At 44.9% G+C, this 19663-nt stretch overlaps 1 protein-coding gene across 1 annotated transcript; it reads left to right on the forward strand.

The window, feature by feature from the left end:
- Positions 1–14848: 14848 nt before the first annotated feature.
- LOC104003267 (SLAM family member 5-like) lies at positions 14849–18140 on the forward strand. The gene is made up of 4 exons (XM_054677466.1): positions 14849–14923; positions 15216–15321; positions 15859–16251; positions 17815–18140. The coding sequence occupies exons 1-4, from the start codon at positions 14849–14851 to the stop codon at positions 18120–18122; spliced, it is 882 nt and encodes a 293-aa protein (XP_054533441.1). The 3' UTR covers positions 18123–18140.
- Positions 18141–19663: the final 1523 nt, after the last annotated feature.

A 19663-nucleotide genomic window follows, 5' to 3' on the forward strand; every position in this document is an offset into this window, starting at 1 on the left:
GCCTATTTAGCCCTCTGCTAGCCAGAAGTCCCTGCTTTCCTCAGCCACTGAAAGTACCTGCTTCCTTTTTCAGGAAAGGGCAGTTGGGGTGGAGACCTCAGCAGCTGCTCAGGTCCTGGTAGGTTCAGACAACAGTGTAGCTCAGCTCTGGGGAGGGCAGGGGAGGGTGGAAGAGCTCTTGGGCAGTGTCCTGCAGGGGAGGCCCTGGGCTGGGGGAGGAAAGTGGGCTCCAGGTGTGGCTCTGCCCTGTGTGACCCAGGACAAGTCTACCCCCTAGAGAGCTCCCTCCTCTGTTAAAGCAGGGACTTGGGCAGAATCACCCCTGAGTCCCCTCCCAGCAGTGAGGTTCTGGGATACTGGGGCTTCATCAAGGCCTCTACTTTGTCTCTCCCATCCTCTCTTGTCCTATCCTGTGGCTTTATAGGCACTGAGAGCTGGTGAGCCTGTTTTGGGCTCCTTGAGAGAGAAAACTCTGGGTGTCCCTGTGGCCACTTCCTCAGCTCTTGAGGGAGGAAGGGACTTTTCCTCTCTCAGCCTCCTCTACCTGACCCTCTGCTTCTCTGCCTCTGCTCCTGAGAGGGGTCTCAGGGGCCAATGCCCTTAGACCACCTGCTGAAGGACATTGTCCATTCTCTCATTGCTATAAAGAACTACCTGATACTGGGTAATTTACAAAGAAAAAAGGTTGAATTCACTTTCAGTTCTGCATGTTGTATAGGAGGTATGGCTTCACCAGAAGGTGAAGGGGAAGGAGGCACATCCTACATGGCAGGAGAAGGAAGAGAGAGCAGGGGCAGTGCTACACACTCTTAAAAACCCATATCTTGTCAGAATTCACTCACTATCATGGGAATAGCAATGAGAAATCCATCCCCATGATACAATCACCTCACACCAGACCCCTCCTCTGACTTTGGAGAATATATTTTGACATGAGATTTGGGTGGGAACACATCTTTACCACTTTCCTTGCTATAAAGATGTTCTCAGCTTTTCAGTAACATGGTAATTGATGATGACAATATGTGGACATAGAGCAATGAACTTCCTTTTAAACTCAGGGCTCTGGTAACCAAGTAGGCCCTGGCTAGACCTTGACACCCTGCAGCCACTTATGGCATTGAACTCAGAGATGTTTAAATCCCTAGAACCCATCCCTGTACCCAGGAGGGGACCCCTGAGAGGGGCGGCTGCTGGGGAGGAAAGGATAGCAGCCTGGAAGCTGGGAACACCTGGTTCTGATTCCAGGTGGGCTTGGGCAACTAATACTCATCATGATAATGGGAGCAGCTAATATTAATAGGACAACTACTGAATACTGTGCTGAAAAATTTTTTCTATTTAAACCCAAAGAAGAGTCCAATGAGGTAAGCATTTTCATTTTTCTTCATATCACATATGAGACTGCTGAAGCTAGAGAGGTTAAATAACTGTTCAAGTTTACACAGCCAGAAAATGAAGGATCAGGACTTAAGTTTCATGGACTCTAAAGTTCAATCTTTTCACCACTTTGTGACACCAGTCAGCTGTATCACCTGACTCCAAAATAAGTTTTGGGTGGATCTAAGAGTAAATATAAAATTTAAGGCCATAAATGCATTTAAAACAAGAGAGAATTTAAAACTCTCTCTTTGAATTGGGGGTACCTTTTAATTAAAGGTTTTAATTAAAACCTCTTTGTTTGAATTGGGGGTTACCTTTTGAAGGAAGATACAAAAAGAGTAAGCCATAAAAATGGATACATTTTACTTTATGAAAATAACATTTTGGCATTGCAAACAGTCTGTAAGTAAAGTTGAAAAACAAACTTAAAAATTGTAGTATGTTAGAACAAAGGCGAATGTTCTTAAAATATGTCTAACTCATATAAACTAATAGAAAAGAAACAAGTATAGATGGACAAAAGACATTAGCAGACAGTTCATAGTTCACAGAAAAGGCAGCAAGAATGACATAGTAATGTAAAATGATGATGATGAATCTTGTTTATAGAAGAAATGCCCATTAAAACGATAATGAGATATTTTCCACTATCAACTTGACAGAGTTCAAAAAGTTTGATCATTAGGTATTGGCGACAGACCTAAATATTTGGTAGGCTTGTAGATAGGAACACTCTTTGGAGATAATAATATCAATCAAAAGTATAAGTACATGTGCCTTTGACTCATTAGATCCACCCTAATGATTTTCACTGTTATATACACATCCATGTGTGTAAAGGCACAAATATAAGGATATTCATTGCAACTTTGTGGTGTTAAGCAACAACTTAAATATCAGAAGCGGAGGAGGATTAGAGCCCCACAAGGAACAGTATGCAGACAGGAGATGGGACACACCCATGTGTACAGTTGCAGAGTGGGCTCCAACAAATGTTGCTTTGAGAAAAGACAAAGAGCAGGACAGTCGCATAGAGTGTGTTGTGTATGTGGAGATGCACGTGTGTGTGTTTGAGTGCATAGACTATCTCTGCATAGTAACACAAGACACTGATAATAGTGCCTGCCTCTGGGAGCCAGAACCAGGCAATGGGAGTCAGAGACAGGAGTGACACTTCCTTTTTCAATCTCCTTAATTTCTCCCTCCTTTTAAAACACCATATGAATATATAATCTGATTAAAATCAAAAAATTAAAAAGCCTCTTAGTGTTACTGAAATGCAACCTCCCCAGCCTTTGCATGGGGATAATAATCTGTAACCTCCCACCTTGAAGGGTTGTCCTGAGAATCATCAGATGTTCAGTATCTGAAGAAACCGATGAGATGTAGAAACTGGGAATCAAGTTCATGGGGTATGGGCAACCTCTTTCCCCGACAGGGAAACACTGGGAGAAATCCAGCTACAGTACTGTGGCAATTCCATGGCAGGTGGGCCCTAATACTGGTAACAATTATAACAACTCAACTGTACAGTTGAGTGCTTTTTAAAAATGTATCATATTTTTAATGCTTGTAGGAGCCCATGAGTACTTGCAATTATTATCTCTATTGTTCATATGTGGGAACTCAAGACTTAGATTAGCAACTTGGTAAAGATCACTCAGCCAGTAAATATGGTGGATCTGGGATTGAACCCAAATTGTCCCACTCCAGAGCTTGTGCCTCATGTGACTTGCTGGCCAAGGGCCCAGCCCTGACTCTCCAGGAACCCCTGAAAGAGTTAACATGTAATCCTTTGGTGCCACCTGTCTTTGTCCATCTGTGTGGCTATAAAGGAATACCTGAGGCTGGGTAATTTATGAAGAGAAGAGGTTTATTTGATTCATGCTTCTTCAGGCTGTGCAAGAAGCATGGCATCAGCATCTGCTTCTGGTGAGGGCCTCAGGAAGCTTTCACTTATGGCAGAAGGTGAAATGGAGCAGACATCACATGGCAAGAGAGGGAGCAAGAGAGAAGTGAGGGAGCTGCCAGGCTGTTTTTCACATTCAGTTCTCACAGGAACTAACAGAGCAAGAACTCACTCACTACCACAAGGATGGCACCAAGACACAAGGAAGGCCACCAGGGCCCACCTCCAACACTGGGGGTCTAATTTCAACATGCGATTTAGAGGGGACAAAGAGTTAAACTATATCACCACCTTTCCTGAGTTCCTGCATTAGATTTCTAGGACTGTGAGATAACAAGCACCGAGTGGCTGAAACAATGGAAATTTATTGTCACACAGTTCTGGAGACTAGAAGCCCAAAATCAAGGTGTTGACAAGGCCACACTACCTTTGAAATCTGCAGGGGTATATTGGTCAGCTATGGATACCATAACGAAATACCATAAACTGGATGGCTTAAACAACAGAAAGTTATTTTCTCCCAGTTCTAGAGGCTGGAAATTCATGATCAAGGCTGTGGCCAATTAAATTTCTGGTGAGGCCTCTCTTCTGGTTTTGCAGAAGGCTGTCTTCTATGTCCTCACATGGCCTTTCTCAGAATACGTGCATAGAGAAAACTCTCGTGCTTTTTGAAGTCTCTTTTTATAAGAACACTAACACTATTGGGTCATGGCCCCACCCTTATGAACTCATTAAACCTTACTTCATTAGAGGCCTCATCTCCAAATACAGTCACACTGGCTGTCAAGGCTTCAACATATGAATTTGGGGATACATAAATATTCATTCCATAACAAGGGAAACTTGTCCTTGCCCCTTCTTAGCTTCTGGTGTTTGCTGACAATTGGTGGTGTTCCTTGTCTTGTAGCTGCATCAGTCAAACCCTCCATCTTCATGCACCTTCTCCCTATGTCTCTTTTCATTGTCTTCCCTCTGTGCATGTCAGTGTCTGTGTCTAAATTCCCTCTTTTTATAAGAACACCTGTCATATTGGATTAGAGACCACCCTCATGACCTTAGCATTATTGGACTATATCTGCAAAGATCAGATTTCCAAATAAAGTTGCCTTCTGAGGTGCTGGGTTTAGGAATTCAACATATCCTTTACAGGGGGACACAATTTAACCCATGCCCCACCTCTCCCTCAAAAACAAGCCCTCCTGACTGGGGGACACTAGAGTCTAATAAATATATCTGCAGCATCACCTTCTATGTATCCTGGGGTGCCCGCCTGGAGACTAAATTTGTATTTCTTCTTTGTTTATAAATATTGAAATGTGTGTCTGCACCTTGAAAGAGGTATTCCAAAAAATTTCAGGTATTCTCCTTTGGTTATGAAAGTATAGTACGAGCAGGTCACATTTGGGGGGGAAAGAATAAGGAACTAGAACTTTAGGATTTTAAGACACTTAAAAGTGCCCTCCTGTGGCGAGTATGGGAGTGGGGATGTCACTGTATAGATGTTGGGTGCAGTGTGGGAGTTTATTGTCGGGGAGGGCAGGTGGCCCGAGGTTCTGGGTCTGTGAGGTGGCTGCCCTGGGAAGAGGCCGTGTGTATGAGTTGAAAGTGGCTCTCTCCCACCGTTCCTGCATCTTTGGCCTCTTTGGGCTGCTTCCCACTATCTGGGGAAGACCTTGGGACATAGGTGGCCAGATGGCCTTTTCCAGGAAGCTTCAATACCATGACCAACACCCTCCTTCAGAAATATTTGATCCTTGGATGGTCATCTTCCTACCCAAGGGAGATTTAATGAAGGTCCTGAGGGAGTTCAGCTCACCTGCCTGTCCTGTGGCACTCTGCCTGCACCTGGCCACAGAGGTGCATCTACATCTATAATTGGGGTTCAGGGTCCAGTGGTGTTGCAGTCTCACCGATGCACTTTAGTGTAGAAGTTTCCCGTTGTCTGAACTAGTACCCTGGGTGTTTTGTCCTACCTCCAAGAAAATTAAGAAACATAGGCACAAAGGTGAGGTTGGAGCAAAAGTTTAATAAGTGAAAGAAAAAATGTTCTCCCCAGCGGAGAGGGGAGTCTGAGTGGATTGCTGGGTTATATCGCTGAATTCAAAAGCTTTTTACAAGAAACTCCTCTTATCTCTGCAGCAGTTTATGTAACTTCTTCTATCGGTAAGGCTGTCTGCACAACTCCCCCTTTTCTATGTAGTTATGGGTATGTCTCTGGGCAAGCCCAAAGTACCACTTCTCTTGTTTGTATAATTGTGGGTTTGTTTTAGGTAAGCCCCCCTTCTCCCTGTGCAAGTTCCCACCATGACTATGCCTGAAAGGGGAAAGAAACTTTTTCCTAGGAGCTTGCTAATAGACAAAGAACAAAAAGTTTCTGTGCTGGGCTCTGTTTGCTTATCTGTCCAGGTGCAGCTTGAGTTTTTTTCCCTACCCCCTCCCAGGTTGTTTTATTTTTGCCTGTTGCCGTGACTTTTCAGGCAGGCTGCCTCTGCAGTGTGAATTTTTTCTCCAATCATTTTTCCTTTCCTTCTCCCTCAGTGGCAATGGCCGCCCCAAACCTTGGCGGTCTCACCCCAGTCTCTCTCTCATACCCCGTCTCCTTGGGACAGTCTTGAGCCCTGTGAATGGCTTTAACTTGGATGGGCTAGGCCACTTTGGTTTACAGTCACCCTCACTTAGTGTGGATTTGTGAACAGGGAGTCTGGTTCAGAGGAGGTGCAACTGCCAATCACAGGAGAGTCCTAGCACTCACTGCAATCGGAAAAGTGGAAATGTATCTGGCTTCTGTCCAAGTGACAAGATCCACCCGGAGCAGCCTATACTCACAGGGTATCACTGGTGTCCCTACCCCAGCCAGCACATTACTCCAGGACAGACTAGATTGGACTCCTCCCCATTGAGACTCTAGGAACCCTGAAATACTCAGGATCCTGTGGGTGCATAAAGGCAGGGGTTGGAGCTTGGAGGACAGAATGCACTTCTACCCTTTCTGCTACTGACAAATAGGCACCATGTCTCAGGACCAGCCTTTGTGCCCTGGCTTGTTTAGAGGGCTCTGGCAGCACAGCCTCATCTGGCTCTCCTCAGCAATATTTTGTGGGCCAAGCCAGGTGTCTGTGCTGCACCCCAGGATGTTCTGTGTGAGCTCATAAGCCCTCTCTTGAACTGGGTGTCAGAGGAGTGTGAGCTGTGGGAGGAGGAATCGTGGAGGAACTGGAGGTGATAGGAGGAGGCTGGTGGCTGCTCACTTGCTGCCTCTCCTGTATGACCCTAGGCAGAACTGGACAGGGCACTGGCCCACTGATATGATTTGGATGTTGGTCCCCTCCAAATCTCATGTGGAAATGTGATTCCCACTGGGGATGAAGGGAGAATCTGGTGGGAGGTGATTGGATCATGGGGTCAGGTCCCTCATTAATGGTTTAGCACCATTCCCTTGGTGCTAGGTGGGTACTTGCTCGGTTAGTTCCCATGAGATCTGGTTGTTTAAAAGTGTGTGGCACCTCCTCATCTCTCCTTTTTTTTTTCTTTTTGTTGACTTTTATTTTAGCTGCAGGGATACACGTGCAAGTTTGTTACATAGTTAAACTCATATCATGGGGGGTTGTTGTACAGATTATTTCTTCACTCAGGTACTAAGCCTACCACCCAACAGTTATTTTTTTTCTGATCCTTTCCCTCCTCCCACCCTTTACACTCAAGTAGGCCCCAGTGTCTGTTGTTTCCTACTTTGTGTCCATGTGTTCTCATCATTTAGCTCCCACTTACATGTGAGAACATATGGTATTTAGCTTTCTGTTCCTGCATTAGTTTGCTAAGGATGATGGTCTCCAGCTCCACCCCCTTTCCTGCAAAAGACACGATCTCATTCTTTTTTATGGATGCATAGTATTCTATGGTGTATATGTACCATATTTTCTTTATCCAGTCTACCATTGATAGGCATTTAGATTGATTCCACATCTTTGCTATTGTGAATAATGTTGCAATGAACATATACATGTATGTGTCTTTTGTTAGAATTTCAATTTCTTCATATATATATGTATACATACGTATATATGTATATATATACGTATATACGTATGTATACATATATATACATATAGATGTGTATATATACATATATATGTGTGTATATATACATATATACACACACACACATATATATATATATATATCTTTTAAGTTCTGGGATACATGTGCAGAACATGCAGGGTTGTTACATAGGTATACTCATGCCATAGTGGTTTGCTGCACCCATCAACCCGTCATCTACATTAGGTATTTCTCCTAATGATATCTCTCCTTTAGCACCCCACCCCCCAGCAGGCCCTGGTGTGTGATGTTCCTCTCCCTGTGTCCATGTGCTCTCATTGTTCAACTCCCACTTAAGAGTGAGTACACAGAGTGTTTGGTTTTCTGTACTTGTGTTAGTTTGCTGAGAATGATGGTTTCCAGTTTCATCCTTGTCCCTGCAAAGGACATGAACTCATCCATTTTTACAGCTGCCTAGTATTCCATGGTGTATATGTGCCACATTTTCTTTATCCAGTCTATCATTGATGGGCATTTGAGTTGCTTCCAAGTCTTTGCTGTTGTGAATAGTGCTGCAATAAACATACATGTGCATGTGTCTTTATAGTAGAATGATTTATAATCCTTTGCATATATATCCAGTAATGGGATTGCTGGGTCAAATGATATTTCTGCTTCTAGATCCTTAAGAATTGCCACACTGTCTTCCACAATGGTTGAACTAATTTACACTCCCACCAACAGTGTAAAAGCATTCCAAAATCTCCACATCCTCTCCAGCATCTGTTGTTTCCTGACTTTTTAATGATCCCCATTCTAACTGGCATGAGATGGTATCTCATTGTGGTTTTGATTTGCATTTCCGTAATGACCAGTGATGATGAGTTTTTATTTATGTTTGTGGGCTGCAAAAATGTCTTCTTTTGAGAAGTGTCTGTTCCTATCCTTTGCCCACTTTTTTATGGGGTTGTTCATATTTTTCTTGTAAATTTGTTTAAGTTCTTTGTAGATTCTGGATATTAGCCCTTTGTCAGATGGATAGATTGCAAAAATGTTTTCCATTCTGTAGGTTGCCTGTTCACTGTGATGATAGTTTCTCTTGCTGTGCAGAAGCTCTTTAGTTTAATTAAATCCCATTTGTCAATTTTGGCTTTTGTTGCCACTGCTTTTGGTGTTTTAGTCATGAAGTCTGTGCCCATGCCTGTGTCCTGAATGGTATTGGCTAGGTTTTCTCCTAGGATTTTTATGATTTAGGTCTTACATTTAAGTCTTTAATCCATCTTGAGTTAATTTTTCTATAATGTGTAAGGAAGGGGTCCAGTTTCAGTTTTCTGTATATGGCTAGCCAGTTTTCCCAGCACCATTTATTAAATAAGAAATCCTTTCCCCATGGCTTGTTTTTGTTAGGTTTGTCGAAGATCAGATGGTTGTAGATGTGTGGCATTATTTCTGAGGCCTCTGTTCTGTTCCGTTGGTCTATATATCTGTTTTGGTACAAGTACCATGCTGTTTTGGTTATGGTAGCCTTGTAGTATAGGTTGAAGTCAGGTGGTGTGATGCCTCCAGGTTTATTCTCTTTGCTTAGGATTGCCTTAGCTATACGAGCTCTCTTTTGGTTCCATATGAAATTTAAAGTAGCTTTTTCTAATTCTGTGAAGAGTGTCAATTGTAGCTTGATGGGGATAGCATTGAATCTATAAATTACTTTTGGCAGTATGGCCATTTTCACGATATTGATTCTTCCTATCCATGAGCATGGAATGTTTTTCCATTTGTTTGTGTCCTCTCTTATTTTCTTGAGCAGTGATTTGTAGTTCTCCTTGAAGAGGTCCTTCACATCACTTGTGGATTGGATTCCTAGGTATTTTATTCTCTTTGTAGCAATTGTGAATGGGAGTTCACTCATGATCTGGCTGTTTGTCTATTATTGGTGTATAGGAATGCTTGTGATTTTTGCACATTGATTTTGTATCCTGAGACTTTGCTGAAGTTGCTTATCAGCTTAAGGAGATTTGGGGCTGAAATGATGGAGTTTTCTAAATATACAATTATGTAATCTGTAAACAGAGGCAATTTGACATTCTCTCTTCCTATTCGAATAACCTTTATTTCTTTCTCTTGGCTTATTGCCCTGGCCAGAACTCTGAACAGTATGTTGGATAGAAGTGGTGAGAAAGGGCATCTTTGTCTTGTGCTGGCTTTCCAAGGGAATGCTTCCAGTTTTTGCCCATTCAGTATGATATTGGCTGGGGGTTTGTCATAAATAGCTCTTATTATTTTGAGATACATTCCATCTATACGTAGTCTATTGAGAATTTTTAGCATGAAGCGGTGTTGAATTTTATTGAAGGCCTTTTCTGCATCTATCAAGATAATCATGTGGTTTTTGAAATTGGTTCTGTTATGTGATGGATTACGTTTATTGATTTGCATATGTTGAACCAGCCTTGCATCTCAGGGATGAAACCCACTAGATCATGAAGGACAAGCTTTTTGATGTGTTGCTGGATTTGGTTTGCCAGTATTTTTTTGAGGATTTTCCCATCAATGTTCATCAGGGATATTGGCCTGAAATTTTCTTTTTTTGTTATGTCTCTGCCAGGTTTTAGTATCAGGATGATGCTGGCCTCATAAAATGAGTTAGGGATGAGTCCCTCTTTTTCTATTGTTTTGAATAGTTTCGGATGGAATGGTACCAGCTCCTCTCTTTACCTCTGGTAGAATTCATCTCTGAATCCGTCTGGTCCTGGGCTGTTTTTGGTTGGCAGTGTATTAATTACTGCCTCAATTTCAGAACTTGTTATTGGTCTATTCAGGGATTCAACTTCTTCCTGGTTTCGTCTTGGGAGGGTGCATGTGTCCAGGAATTTATTCATTTCTTCTAGATTTTCTAGTTTATTTGTGCAGAGGTGTTTATAGTATTCTCTGATGGTAGTTTGTATTTCTGAGGGATTGATGGTGATATCCCCTTTATCATTTTTTATTGTGTCTATTTAGTTCTTTTTAATTCTTCTTTCTTTTCTTTTTTATTAGTCTGGCTAGCAGTCTATCTATTTTGTTAATCTTTTGAAAAAACTGGCTCCTGGATTACTTGATTTTCTTTCAAGGGTTTTTCATGTCTGTATCTCCTTAAGTTCTGCTCTGATCTTAGTTATTTCTTGTCTTCTGCCAGCTTTTGAATTTGTTTGCTCTTGCTTCTCTAGTTCTTTTAATTGTGATGTTAGGGCGTCGATTTTAGATCTTTCCTGCTTTCTCCTGTGGGCATTTAGTGCTATAAATTTCCCTCTACACACTGGTCTAGCTGTGTCCCAGAGATTCTGGTACATTGTGTCTTTGTTCTCATTGGTTTCAAAGAACTTATTTATTTCTGCCTGAATTTCATTATTTACCTAGTAGTCATTCAGGAGCAGGTTGTTCGGTTTCCATGTAGTTGTGCAATTTTGAGTGAGTTTCTTAATCCTGAGTTCTAATTTGATTTCACTGTGGTCTGAGAGACTGTTTGTTTTGAATTCCATTCTTTTGCATTTGCTGAGGAGTTTTTTACTTCCAATTATGTGGTCGATTTTAGAATAAGTGCTATATGGTGCTGAGAAAAATGTATATTCTGTTGATTTGGGGTGGACAGTTTTGTAGACATCTATTAGGTCCGCCTGGTCCAGAGCTGAATTCAAATCCTGAAAATCCTTGTTAATTTTCTATCTCGTTGATCTGTCTAATACTGACAACGGGGTGATAAAGTCTCCAACTATTATTCTGTGGGAGTCTAAGTCTCTTTGTAGGTCTCTAAGAACTTGCTTTATGAATCTGGGTGCTCTTGTATTGGACACATATATATTTAGGATAGTTAGCTCTTCTTGTTGCATTGATCCCTTTACCATTATGTAATGGCCTTCTTTGTCTCTTTTGATCTTTGTTGGTTTAAAGTCTGTTTTATCAGAGACTAGGATTGCAACCCCTGCTTTTTTTTTTTTTATTTCCATTTGCTTGGTAAATATTCCTCCATCCCTTTTTTCTGAGCCTATGTATGTCTTTGCACATGAGATGGGTCTCCTGAATACAGAACACTGATAGGTCTTGACTTTTTATCCAATTGGCCAGTCTGTGTCTTTTAATTGGGACATTTAGCCTGTTTACATTTAAGGCTAATATTGTTATGTGTTAATTTTATTCTGTCATTAGGATTCTAGCTGGTTATTTTGCCCATTAGTTGATGCAGTTTCTTCATAGTGTCAATGGTCTTTACCATTTGGTATGTTTTTGCAGTGGCTGGTACCGGTTTTTCCTTTCCATATTTAGTGCTTCCTTCAGGAGCTCTTGTAAGGCAGGCCTGGTGGTGACAAAATCTCTCAGCATTTGCTTGTCTCTAAAGAATTTTTTTTCTCCATTGCTTACAAAGCTTAGTTTGGTTGGAGATGCAATTCTGGGTTGAAAATTCTTCTCTTTAAGAATGTTGATTAGCCCCCACTCTCTTCTGGCTTGTAGGATTTCTGCAGAGAGATCTGCTGTTAGTCTGATGGGCTTCCCTTTGTGGGTAACCCGACCTTTCTCTCTGGCTGCCCTTAACATTTTTTCCTTCATTTCAACCTTGGTGATCTGAGGATTATGTGTCTTGGAGTTGTTCTTCTCACGGAGTATCTTTGTGTTGTTCTCTGTATTTCCTGAATTTGAATGTTGGCCTGTGCTGCTAGATGGGGAAGTTCTCCTGGATAATATCCTGAAGAGTGTTTTCCAACTTGTTTCCATTCTCCCCATCACCTTCAGGTACACCAGTCAAACATAGGTTTGGTCTTTTCATATAGTCCCATATTACTTGAAGGCTTTGTTCATACCTTTTCATTCTTTTTTCTCTAATCTTGTCTTCATGCTTTATTTCATTAAGTTGATCTTAAAACTCTGATATCTTTTTTCCTCTTGATCAATTCACCTATTGATACTTGTGTATGCTTCACGATGTTCTTGTGCTGTTTTTCAGCTCTATCGAGTCATTTATGTTCTTCTATAAATGGTTTTTCTAGGTAGCAATTCTTCTAACCTTTTCTCCATGTTCTTAGCTTCCTTGCATTGGGGTAGTACATGCTCCTTTAGCTTGGAGGAGTTTATTATTACCCACCTTCTGAAGCCTACTTCTGTCAATTTGTCAAATTCATTCTCCATCCAGTTGTGTTCCCTTGTTGGCAAGGAGTTGTGATCCTTTGGAGGAGAAGAGGCATTCTGGTTTTTGGAATTTTCAGCCTTTTTGCTCTGGTTTTTTCTCATCTTCGTGGATTTATCTATCTTGGGGCTTTGATGTTGGTGACCTTTGGATGGGGATTCTGTGTGGACATCCATTTTGTTGATGTTGATGCTATTCCTTTCTGTTTGTTAGTTTTCCTTCGAACAGTCAGGCCCCTCTGCTGCAGGTTTGCTGGAGGTCCAGTCCAGACCCTGTTTGCCTGGGTATCACCAGCGGAGGCTGCAGAACAGCAAAGATTGCTGCCTGTTCCTTCCTCTGGAAACTTCCTCCCAGAGGGCACCCACCAGATGCCAGCTGGAGCTCTCTTGTATGTGGTGTCTGTCGACCCCTGCTGGGAGGTGTCCCTCAGTCAAGAAGAATGGGGGTCACCCCCCCAGGGGGACCCACCTGGGGAGGCAGTCTGTCCCTCAGCAGAGTTCAAGAACTGTACGGGTAGATCCACAGGTTCCTGCTGGCAGGAACCTTTAAGTCTGCTGAAGCTGGACCCACAGCTGCCCCTTCCTTCAGGTGCTCTGTCCCAGGGAAATAGGAGTTTTATCTATAATCCCCTTACTGGGGCTGCTGCCTTTCTTTCAGAGATGCCCTGCCCAGAGAGGAGAAATCTAGAGAGGTAGTCTGGCTACTGCGGCTTTGCCAAGCTGTAGTGGGATCTGCCCAGTTCAAACTTCCCAACAGCTTTGTTTGCACTGTGACGGGAAAACCACCTACTCAAACCTCAGTAATGGCAGATGCCCCTCCCCCTACCAAGCTTGAGCATCCCAGGTCAACTTCAGACTGCTGTGCTGGCAGCGAGAATTTCAAGTCAGTGGATCTTAGCTTGCCGGACTCCGTGGGGGTGGGATCCGCTGAGCTAGACCACTTGGCTCCCTGGCTTCAGCCCCCTTTTCAGGGGAGTGAACCGTTCTGTCTCACCTGTGCCACTGGGGTATGAAAAAAAAAAACTCCTGCAGCTAGCTCAGTGTCTACCCGAATGGCTGCCCAGTTTTGTGCTTGAAATCCAGGACCCTGGTGGCATAGGCACCCGAGGGAATCTCCTGGTGTGTGGCTTGTGATGACTGTGGGAAAAGCGTGGTATTTGGGCCAGATAGCACAGTCCTTCATGGCAGGGTCCTTCACGGCTTTCCTTGGTTAGGGGAGGGAGTTCCGCAACCCCTTGTGCTTCCAGCTCACCATCCATGGGCAGCACCCACTGTCTAACCACTCGCAGTGATATGAGCCAGGTACCTCAGTTGGAAATGCAGAAATCACCCGCCTTCTGCATTGATCTCACTGAGAGCTGCAGAACAGAGCTGTTCCTACTCGGCCATCTTCCTCCCCATCTCTCTTGCCCTTGCTCTGACCATGTAATATGCTGGCTACCCTTTGCCTTCCACCATGACTGTGATCTTTCTGAGGCCCCCACCAGGAGCAGATGCTGGCTCTACACTTCCTCTATAGCATGCAGAACTGTGAGCCAATTAGACATGTTTTCTTTATAAACTATCTAGCCTTAGATATTTCTTTATAGCAATGCAAAAATGGACTGACAAAACCACTAACTCACTGATGTGGATCCTGAAGGCCTGTGGTCCTGGTGCTAAGGGGTGCTGAGCCTGGGGTGGGGCCTAGTCCCTTGAGGAAGCTGAAAGGAGGGAGTGAGGCCTGGCCCAGAGGAGGGGGTTGGTGAACTGAGTTAGTGTATAACTGGAAACATAAATATTTGAAATGCTTCCACATCTAAGGATTAGCATGAGCTATTTGCTTTCAGTGAGAACCAGGAATGGGTGTAGGACAGCAGAACGGTGCAGGCTGAAAATGGGGAGGAATTTAGTCATTAGAGAGAGCACTGGGTGCCCTGCCACACAGCAACAAACCCAGATGGACCTGGTCCAGATTGGTCCCACCGTGGTCCCCAGGAAGGACAGAGGTCTCTGGGTTCATTGTGGATGTGCCTGATTGACAAGGAAGGGCTCAGAAAGAGGTGGAGCTGAGGCGGCTGTCCCCACTGGTCAGGGCTCTTTGGGAGACAGTGACTGAGGGAGACTGACCAGGGTCCTCGTGGGCACTGCATAGGGAAGTGCTCTCTTGGTGGCAGGGACACAGTGCCACCAAACAGTCCATCTGCTCTCCCACACTTTCAGCCCCTGGAAGTTAGCAGGGTCTCCTAACTAGTTCTGTCCAGAAAATATGGGTAGAGATTACATCACTTCTGGATGGTGCAGTGAATGCCCCACGGGTGCCTCTCTTATCTCCTTCCTTCTCTACTGTGGGGATGGAGGAGGATGTGATGAGGCTCTGGGTTCCATATGGAACTGCTACAAGGTGTGGAGCCCCCACCCACGAGTGACATGACCCTTCTCTCACTATCCCTTGTGGGACATGTAATGTGAGTAATATACAAACTCCCCTTGTTCTAAGTCCCTGACTTTTGTAACTGTTGCCACAGGACAACCTGTATAATTCATGCCCTGTCTTATCCTGCCCTATCCTATCTGGACTAATTCCCTTCCTAGAAGGAAAGGCAAAGGAAAGCAACCTTCATCTTTGCCTTAGTTGTGTATTGTGTGACCTGTAACCCTAGAACTTAGGGCCTTAACACAATATGGGGCATGGTCTCACCGTTTATGGAGGTCAGAACCCAGGACCTGGTTCCTGTGGTTCATTGTCTCACAGCTTATGGAGGTCAGGATCCAGGTGTCGTTCAGCTGGGTCCTGTGGCTCAAGGTCGCAGAGACTGGAATGAAGGTATTGGTCGAGGCTGCCCTCAGCTCCCTGCCATGTGGGCCTCTCCATGGAGCAGCTCACAATGTGGTAGCGGGCTTCATCAGCCTCAACAGGAGAGAGTGATGGAGACAGAGGATGTGAGCCAGACAGAAGGGACACTCCATCACTTTTGCTGCATTTGCAAGTAATCAGTGCAGCCCATACTCCAAGGGAGGGCATTACACAGGGGCGTGCACACAGTGGGGAGGCATCCTTGGGAGCCACGTTAGAAGCTGCCTCCTGCAGTTACGCACTTAGCATATGCCAGAAAATGTGCTAGGTGCTTTTGATCTAGGGTCTCATTTGATCCTTACTCTCATTATGGGGCAGGTAAGAAAACCGAAGATCGAGGGGTTCAGGAACCTGTTCAAGATCACACTCCACTAGAACCAGGACTTGATGCTAGAATTTCTTCAAGTCCATTATACTAGGCAGCCCCCCAGAATCAAGGGAGGATTTTTGATGGATTTCTGTGACTCTGAACCAAAGTTCTGTGGTTCTCTCATTTGATCTTGATGAGGAAATACTCACGTTTCCTGTTTCTATGCCCTAGGTGTCTGCAGCACTGCAGCCAACACTTCTGGAGCACAAGGCTCTGCAGGGAAGGATTCTGGAGCCCCCATTCATCTGAAGGGCATCCGAGGAGGTTCTGTCTTGTTTAATGCGATCGAGAAGCTCAGAGTAGATGTAGGCACTGAGTTGGAGGAGGTTCTATGGGCTTTGGGCGCTCTGACAAATCATACACAGTTGCTGCGAGTCCGCAGGGGGGCCGACTCTCCAACCTGGTTGAAACTCCAGGACAAGTTCAAGCAGAGGGTCCATGTACCCAGCATGTCATCCCTGAGGATTGAGAACCTGGCCCCTGAGGACAGCGGGCAGTATTTTGCCAACATCACCTCTACTAAGGGAGAGGGGATTTTCCAGGTTTTCTACCTCACTGTCTATGGTGAGTGACACCCCTTTCTCCTCCATCCTCTGGCTTACCTGCTTTTTTTGTCCCTAGAACGTCACATAGGCCCCATGCAGGGTTCCATTCAGACGCCAACCTTCAGACTTCATTTTCTCCACTAAAAATAAGGCTTGTGAGGTACCCAGAGATAGAGAGCAGAGCTGAGATTCACACCAGAGAATGAAGCTCTTTCAGTGTTTTGGAAGAGGAAATGAAAATTCTGAAAAATAGCAATTTGTTCAATAACATTAATCGTCCTATATATGACTAATGTCACTTAATTTGTATAATAATTTTTTATTGCTGATGTAACAAATTGTCAAAAATTATTGGCTGAAAGCAAGACAAATTTATTATCTCACCGTGCTATAGGCCAGAGGCCTGACACAAGTGTCCGTGAGCTAAAATGAAGGTGGTGGCGAGCTGTGTTCTTTATGGGGACTCCAGGGGAGAACTTGTTTTTTCACCTTTTTCACCTGCTAGTGGCTGCTGGCATCCCATGGCTCATGGCCATCTTCCTGTATCTCCTAATAGAACACTGATGTTAGTGTTTGGGAATTCAGAATAATCTCCCTATTTTAAAGTCAGCTGATTAGCCACCTTAATTCCATCTTAATGCCATCAACCTTAATTCCTCCTCTCTAGCAGCCTAACCTATTCCCAGGTTACCAGGATTGATCCTAGACATTTTGGAGGCCACTGTTCTGCCTACCACAGTTGGGAATCCCTGTGAATGGAGTCCTCCCAGTCCCCTCTCCTCTCACTCAGCCCCAGCCCAAAGCCAGCCTCAGTCACACAAGCCGCCACAAATCTAGCTCTCAAAGCCTCCATATGTGTAGGAGAAAGTTTACACCACAACACTTCTTAGGGAACCCATTTAGAAACTCTTTCTTTCCCTAAAGTTCCTCTCTGCATAGGGAAATATCCTGCCATGGAGAGAGTGGCTTTTGCAGCTTTAGGTCCCATGTGATTTCTCAGGCTGGCCTGTGAATCTGATTCTTCTCTTCTGTCTGCAACACAGGTTCAGTGGCACTTTCTAAGCACACTCAGAGTCATTGTTCCCAGTCACTATCACCGCATCTCCCACAGACGTGTCTACTTTAGGGATCATGGGCCTTTCTCTGGCCTCCCAGAGCTGACCTGATGTCCTGCCCCACAAAGGCTATGCAGTCTCAGGCATGGCCTCAGCTGGAGACACAGGGGAGGGACCCTGGTCCAGCACAAGCTTTTCTTCCCCAGACTTCTTCCCCTTCTTGGAAAGACCCTGATATTCTGAAAACCCTGCATCCTGGGAAGGTAGAGTCCAGATTTTATTTTCTTTGGGACAGTTTTAAGACATGTTGAATCTAGAGAACCCACATGGAGCTGAACTCAGTGGCTTCCCTTCTTATTTCATTTGCTCAGTATTTAGCTTTGGGCAAATTGTGTTTCATCTGTAGAATACACCCACTTTCTTTATAGGGCACATGCCATGGCTGCAATGAGAAAATTATGAAAAGTGAGACGTGCAATGTTCTCCACACATGTGAGATTACCCTCTTTTGTCCCCCTCTGCCCCAGAGCCTGTGCCTCACCCTGAGTTCCTGGCAAAGTCACTGTCTATCACACCAGACCTGTGTAACGTCACCCTGGAGTGTAGGGCTCCAGGGGCCACAGAAGACCTGAATGTGACTTGGGAGAGCAAGGGCCTCCTCAGAGAGCTGGAGCAGAGAGAAACACCAGGACCAGCCCCCAACCCCTGGACACTGGCTGTGAACCTGCCCCTGTGCCAGTGCAACACCCACCTCACCTGTGTGGTCAGCAACCAGGTGGATCAGAAAGCTGCAATCTTAGACCTTAGGAAAGTCTGTGTCCAAGGTGAGTGGTGAGCGTAGCCTGCAGGATAGGAGGGGCTGCCAAAGCTCAGGTAGCACTGGGGTCTGAGGGTTCTGGGCTCTCTTCTCTGCCATGTGCATTAGCACCACCTTCCACGTGCTCACCACACACAGCAGTGTGGGAGTCACATCCACCTTCGTTCTGCCTTTAATCATCTCTCTCACCCATACCCTCCTCGCCACATCCCCACCATGTCCCTGCCGATTAGGACAGCAGCCTTCCAGGAGCTGTCCCACCCCATCCATCCTCCACTGAACATCCAGAGTGGGCTTTGGGAAAAGTGGGTCAAATTGGGTTGTTGTCTGTGTCTTCTGTGTGATCTGGCCTCCAGTTACTCCCCCATGGAATTCGGGGCTCAGATGCTCCTTTGCCCATGTTTCTGGCTTTAACTGTGCACTTCACACCAAACTCCTTTCTTTTATTTCCCAAAATGTGTCCTGCTTTCTGTAAGCTTCTGAGCTTCTGAACACGCTGTTTCTTACCCCATCAACCCTCCCACACCCAGTGACTGACACTTCCTCTTTCATTCCTTTCCAAGCATTCCTCTAAGCAATGACAGGCTTTATGGGCACAAGACAGATGCAGTCACACAGGGTCCCACACTTCACAGGATTCCACAATTGGTTAAAACTCTGCTATTCCTTCCTTGAAGTTTTTAATCCTTTTTAATCAAGGGAATTTAAATTCGCATTGCACAGGGCCCTGAAAATGGTGTATCTGGTCCTGCCCTCAGGCCCCACCTCCTTAGGGAGCCATCCATGGCACCTCACACTGAGTAGCAATGACGTGTTTATGTCACTGTCTGCCCTGTAGACTGCAATGTCTTGATGTTTTCCTTTGAATCCCTGTGCCAAGCATAGCTCCTGGCAACATTTGCTCACAAGCAGTATTCACTGAATGAATGATACCCTGTGTGCAGCCTCGTCCTCTCCAACCCTCCCTCCAGGAGCTGCTGGGGGATCTGATGTGTCAGCATCACTTTAAACCGCCTGACGCCTCCTCCCTCACCCCCATCCTGGAGTGTTCAGCACTTAGCGTGACCACAAGGCCCTCTGGGCACAGACTCTTGCCTCCGTCTGACTCCCCTTGCCACAGCTCCTCCCTGCTCTGTCTCTCTCCTGCTACAGTGGGGTGCCGGCAACTCCCAGGGCTGGTGTTTTGACACAAACATTTCCCAAACTTGGTGCTCCTATTTCCTTGAATTCCCCCATCCTGAATATCTGAGAATCTCACACTCACCCTTAAGCCTCACTTTAGCCAGCACCTCCTCTGGGACGTCCTCCCTGAAGACCTTGTACAAGGTGGAAACCACTATTGCAACTGCGATCCCTCTGTCTGTAAGTTGGTATTTTCTGTCTTCCTTCCTGTGTGCTGGGTTGCTGTGGACATTGTCTTGTGCATCTCAGCATCCCTGGTACCAAGCAGCAGCTCCTAACCAGTTGAATGAATGGATCTGCCATGCTCCTCCCTCTTCAGCTTTGGCACCAGGCTCCTTCCCACTGCTCCACCTGCTTTCTCCCTCTGTCTCCTCTTG

This window comes from Pan troglodytes, chromosome 1 (assembly GCF_028858775.2).
Source record: "Pan troglodytes isolate AG18354 chromosome 1, NHGRI_mPanTro3-v2.0_pri, whole genome shotgun sequence".
Classification (NCBI taxonomy): domain Eukaryota; kingdom Metazoa; phylum Chordata; class Mammalia; order Primates; family Hominidae; genus Pan; species Pan troglodytes.

Excerpts from the sequence above, each read along its gene's own strand:
- LOC104003267 (XM_054677466.1), top strand. The coding sequence starts at position 14,849 with ATGGAACTGCTACAAGGTGTGGAGCCCCCACCCACGAGTGACATGACC. Across the intron at positions 15,322-15,858 it reads TGCCCTCAGCTCCCTGCCAT|GTGTCTGCAGCACTGCAGCC; the intron begins GTGGGCCTCTCC and ends TCTATGCCCTAG. Across the intron at positions 16,252-17,814 it reads TTTCTACCTCACTGTCTATG|AGCCTGTGCCTCACCCTGAG; the intron begins GTGAGTGACACC and ends CCTCTGCCCCAG.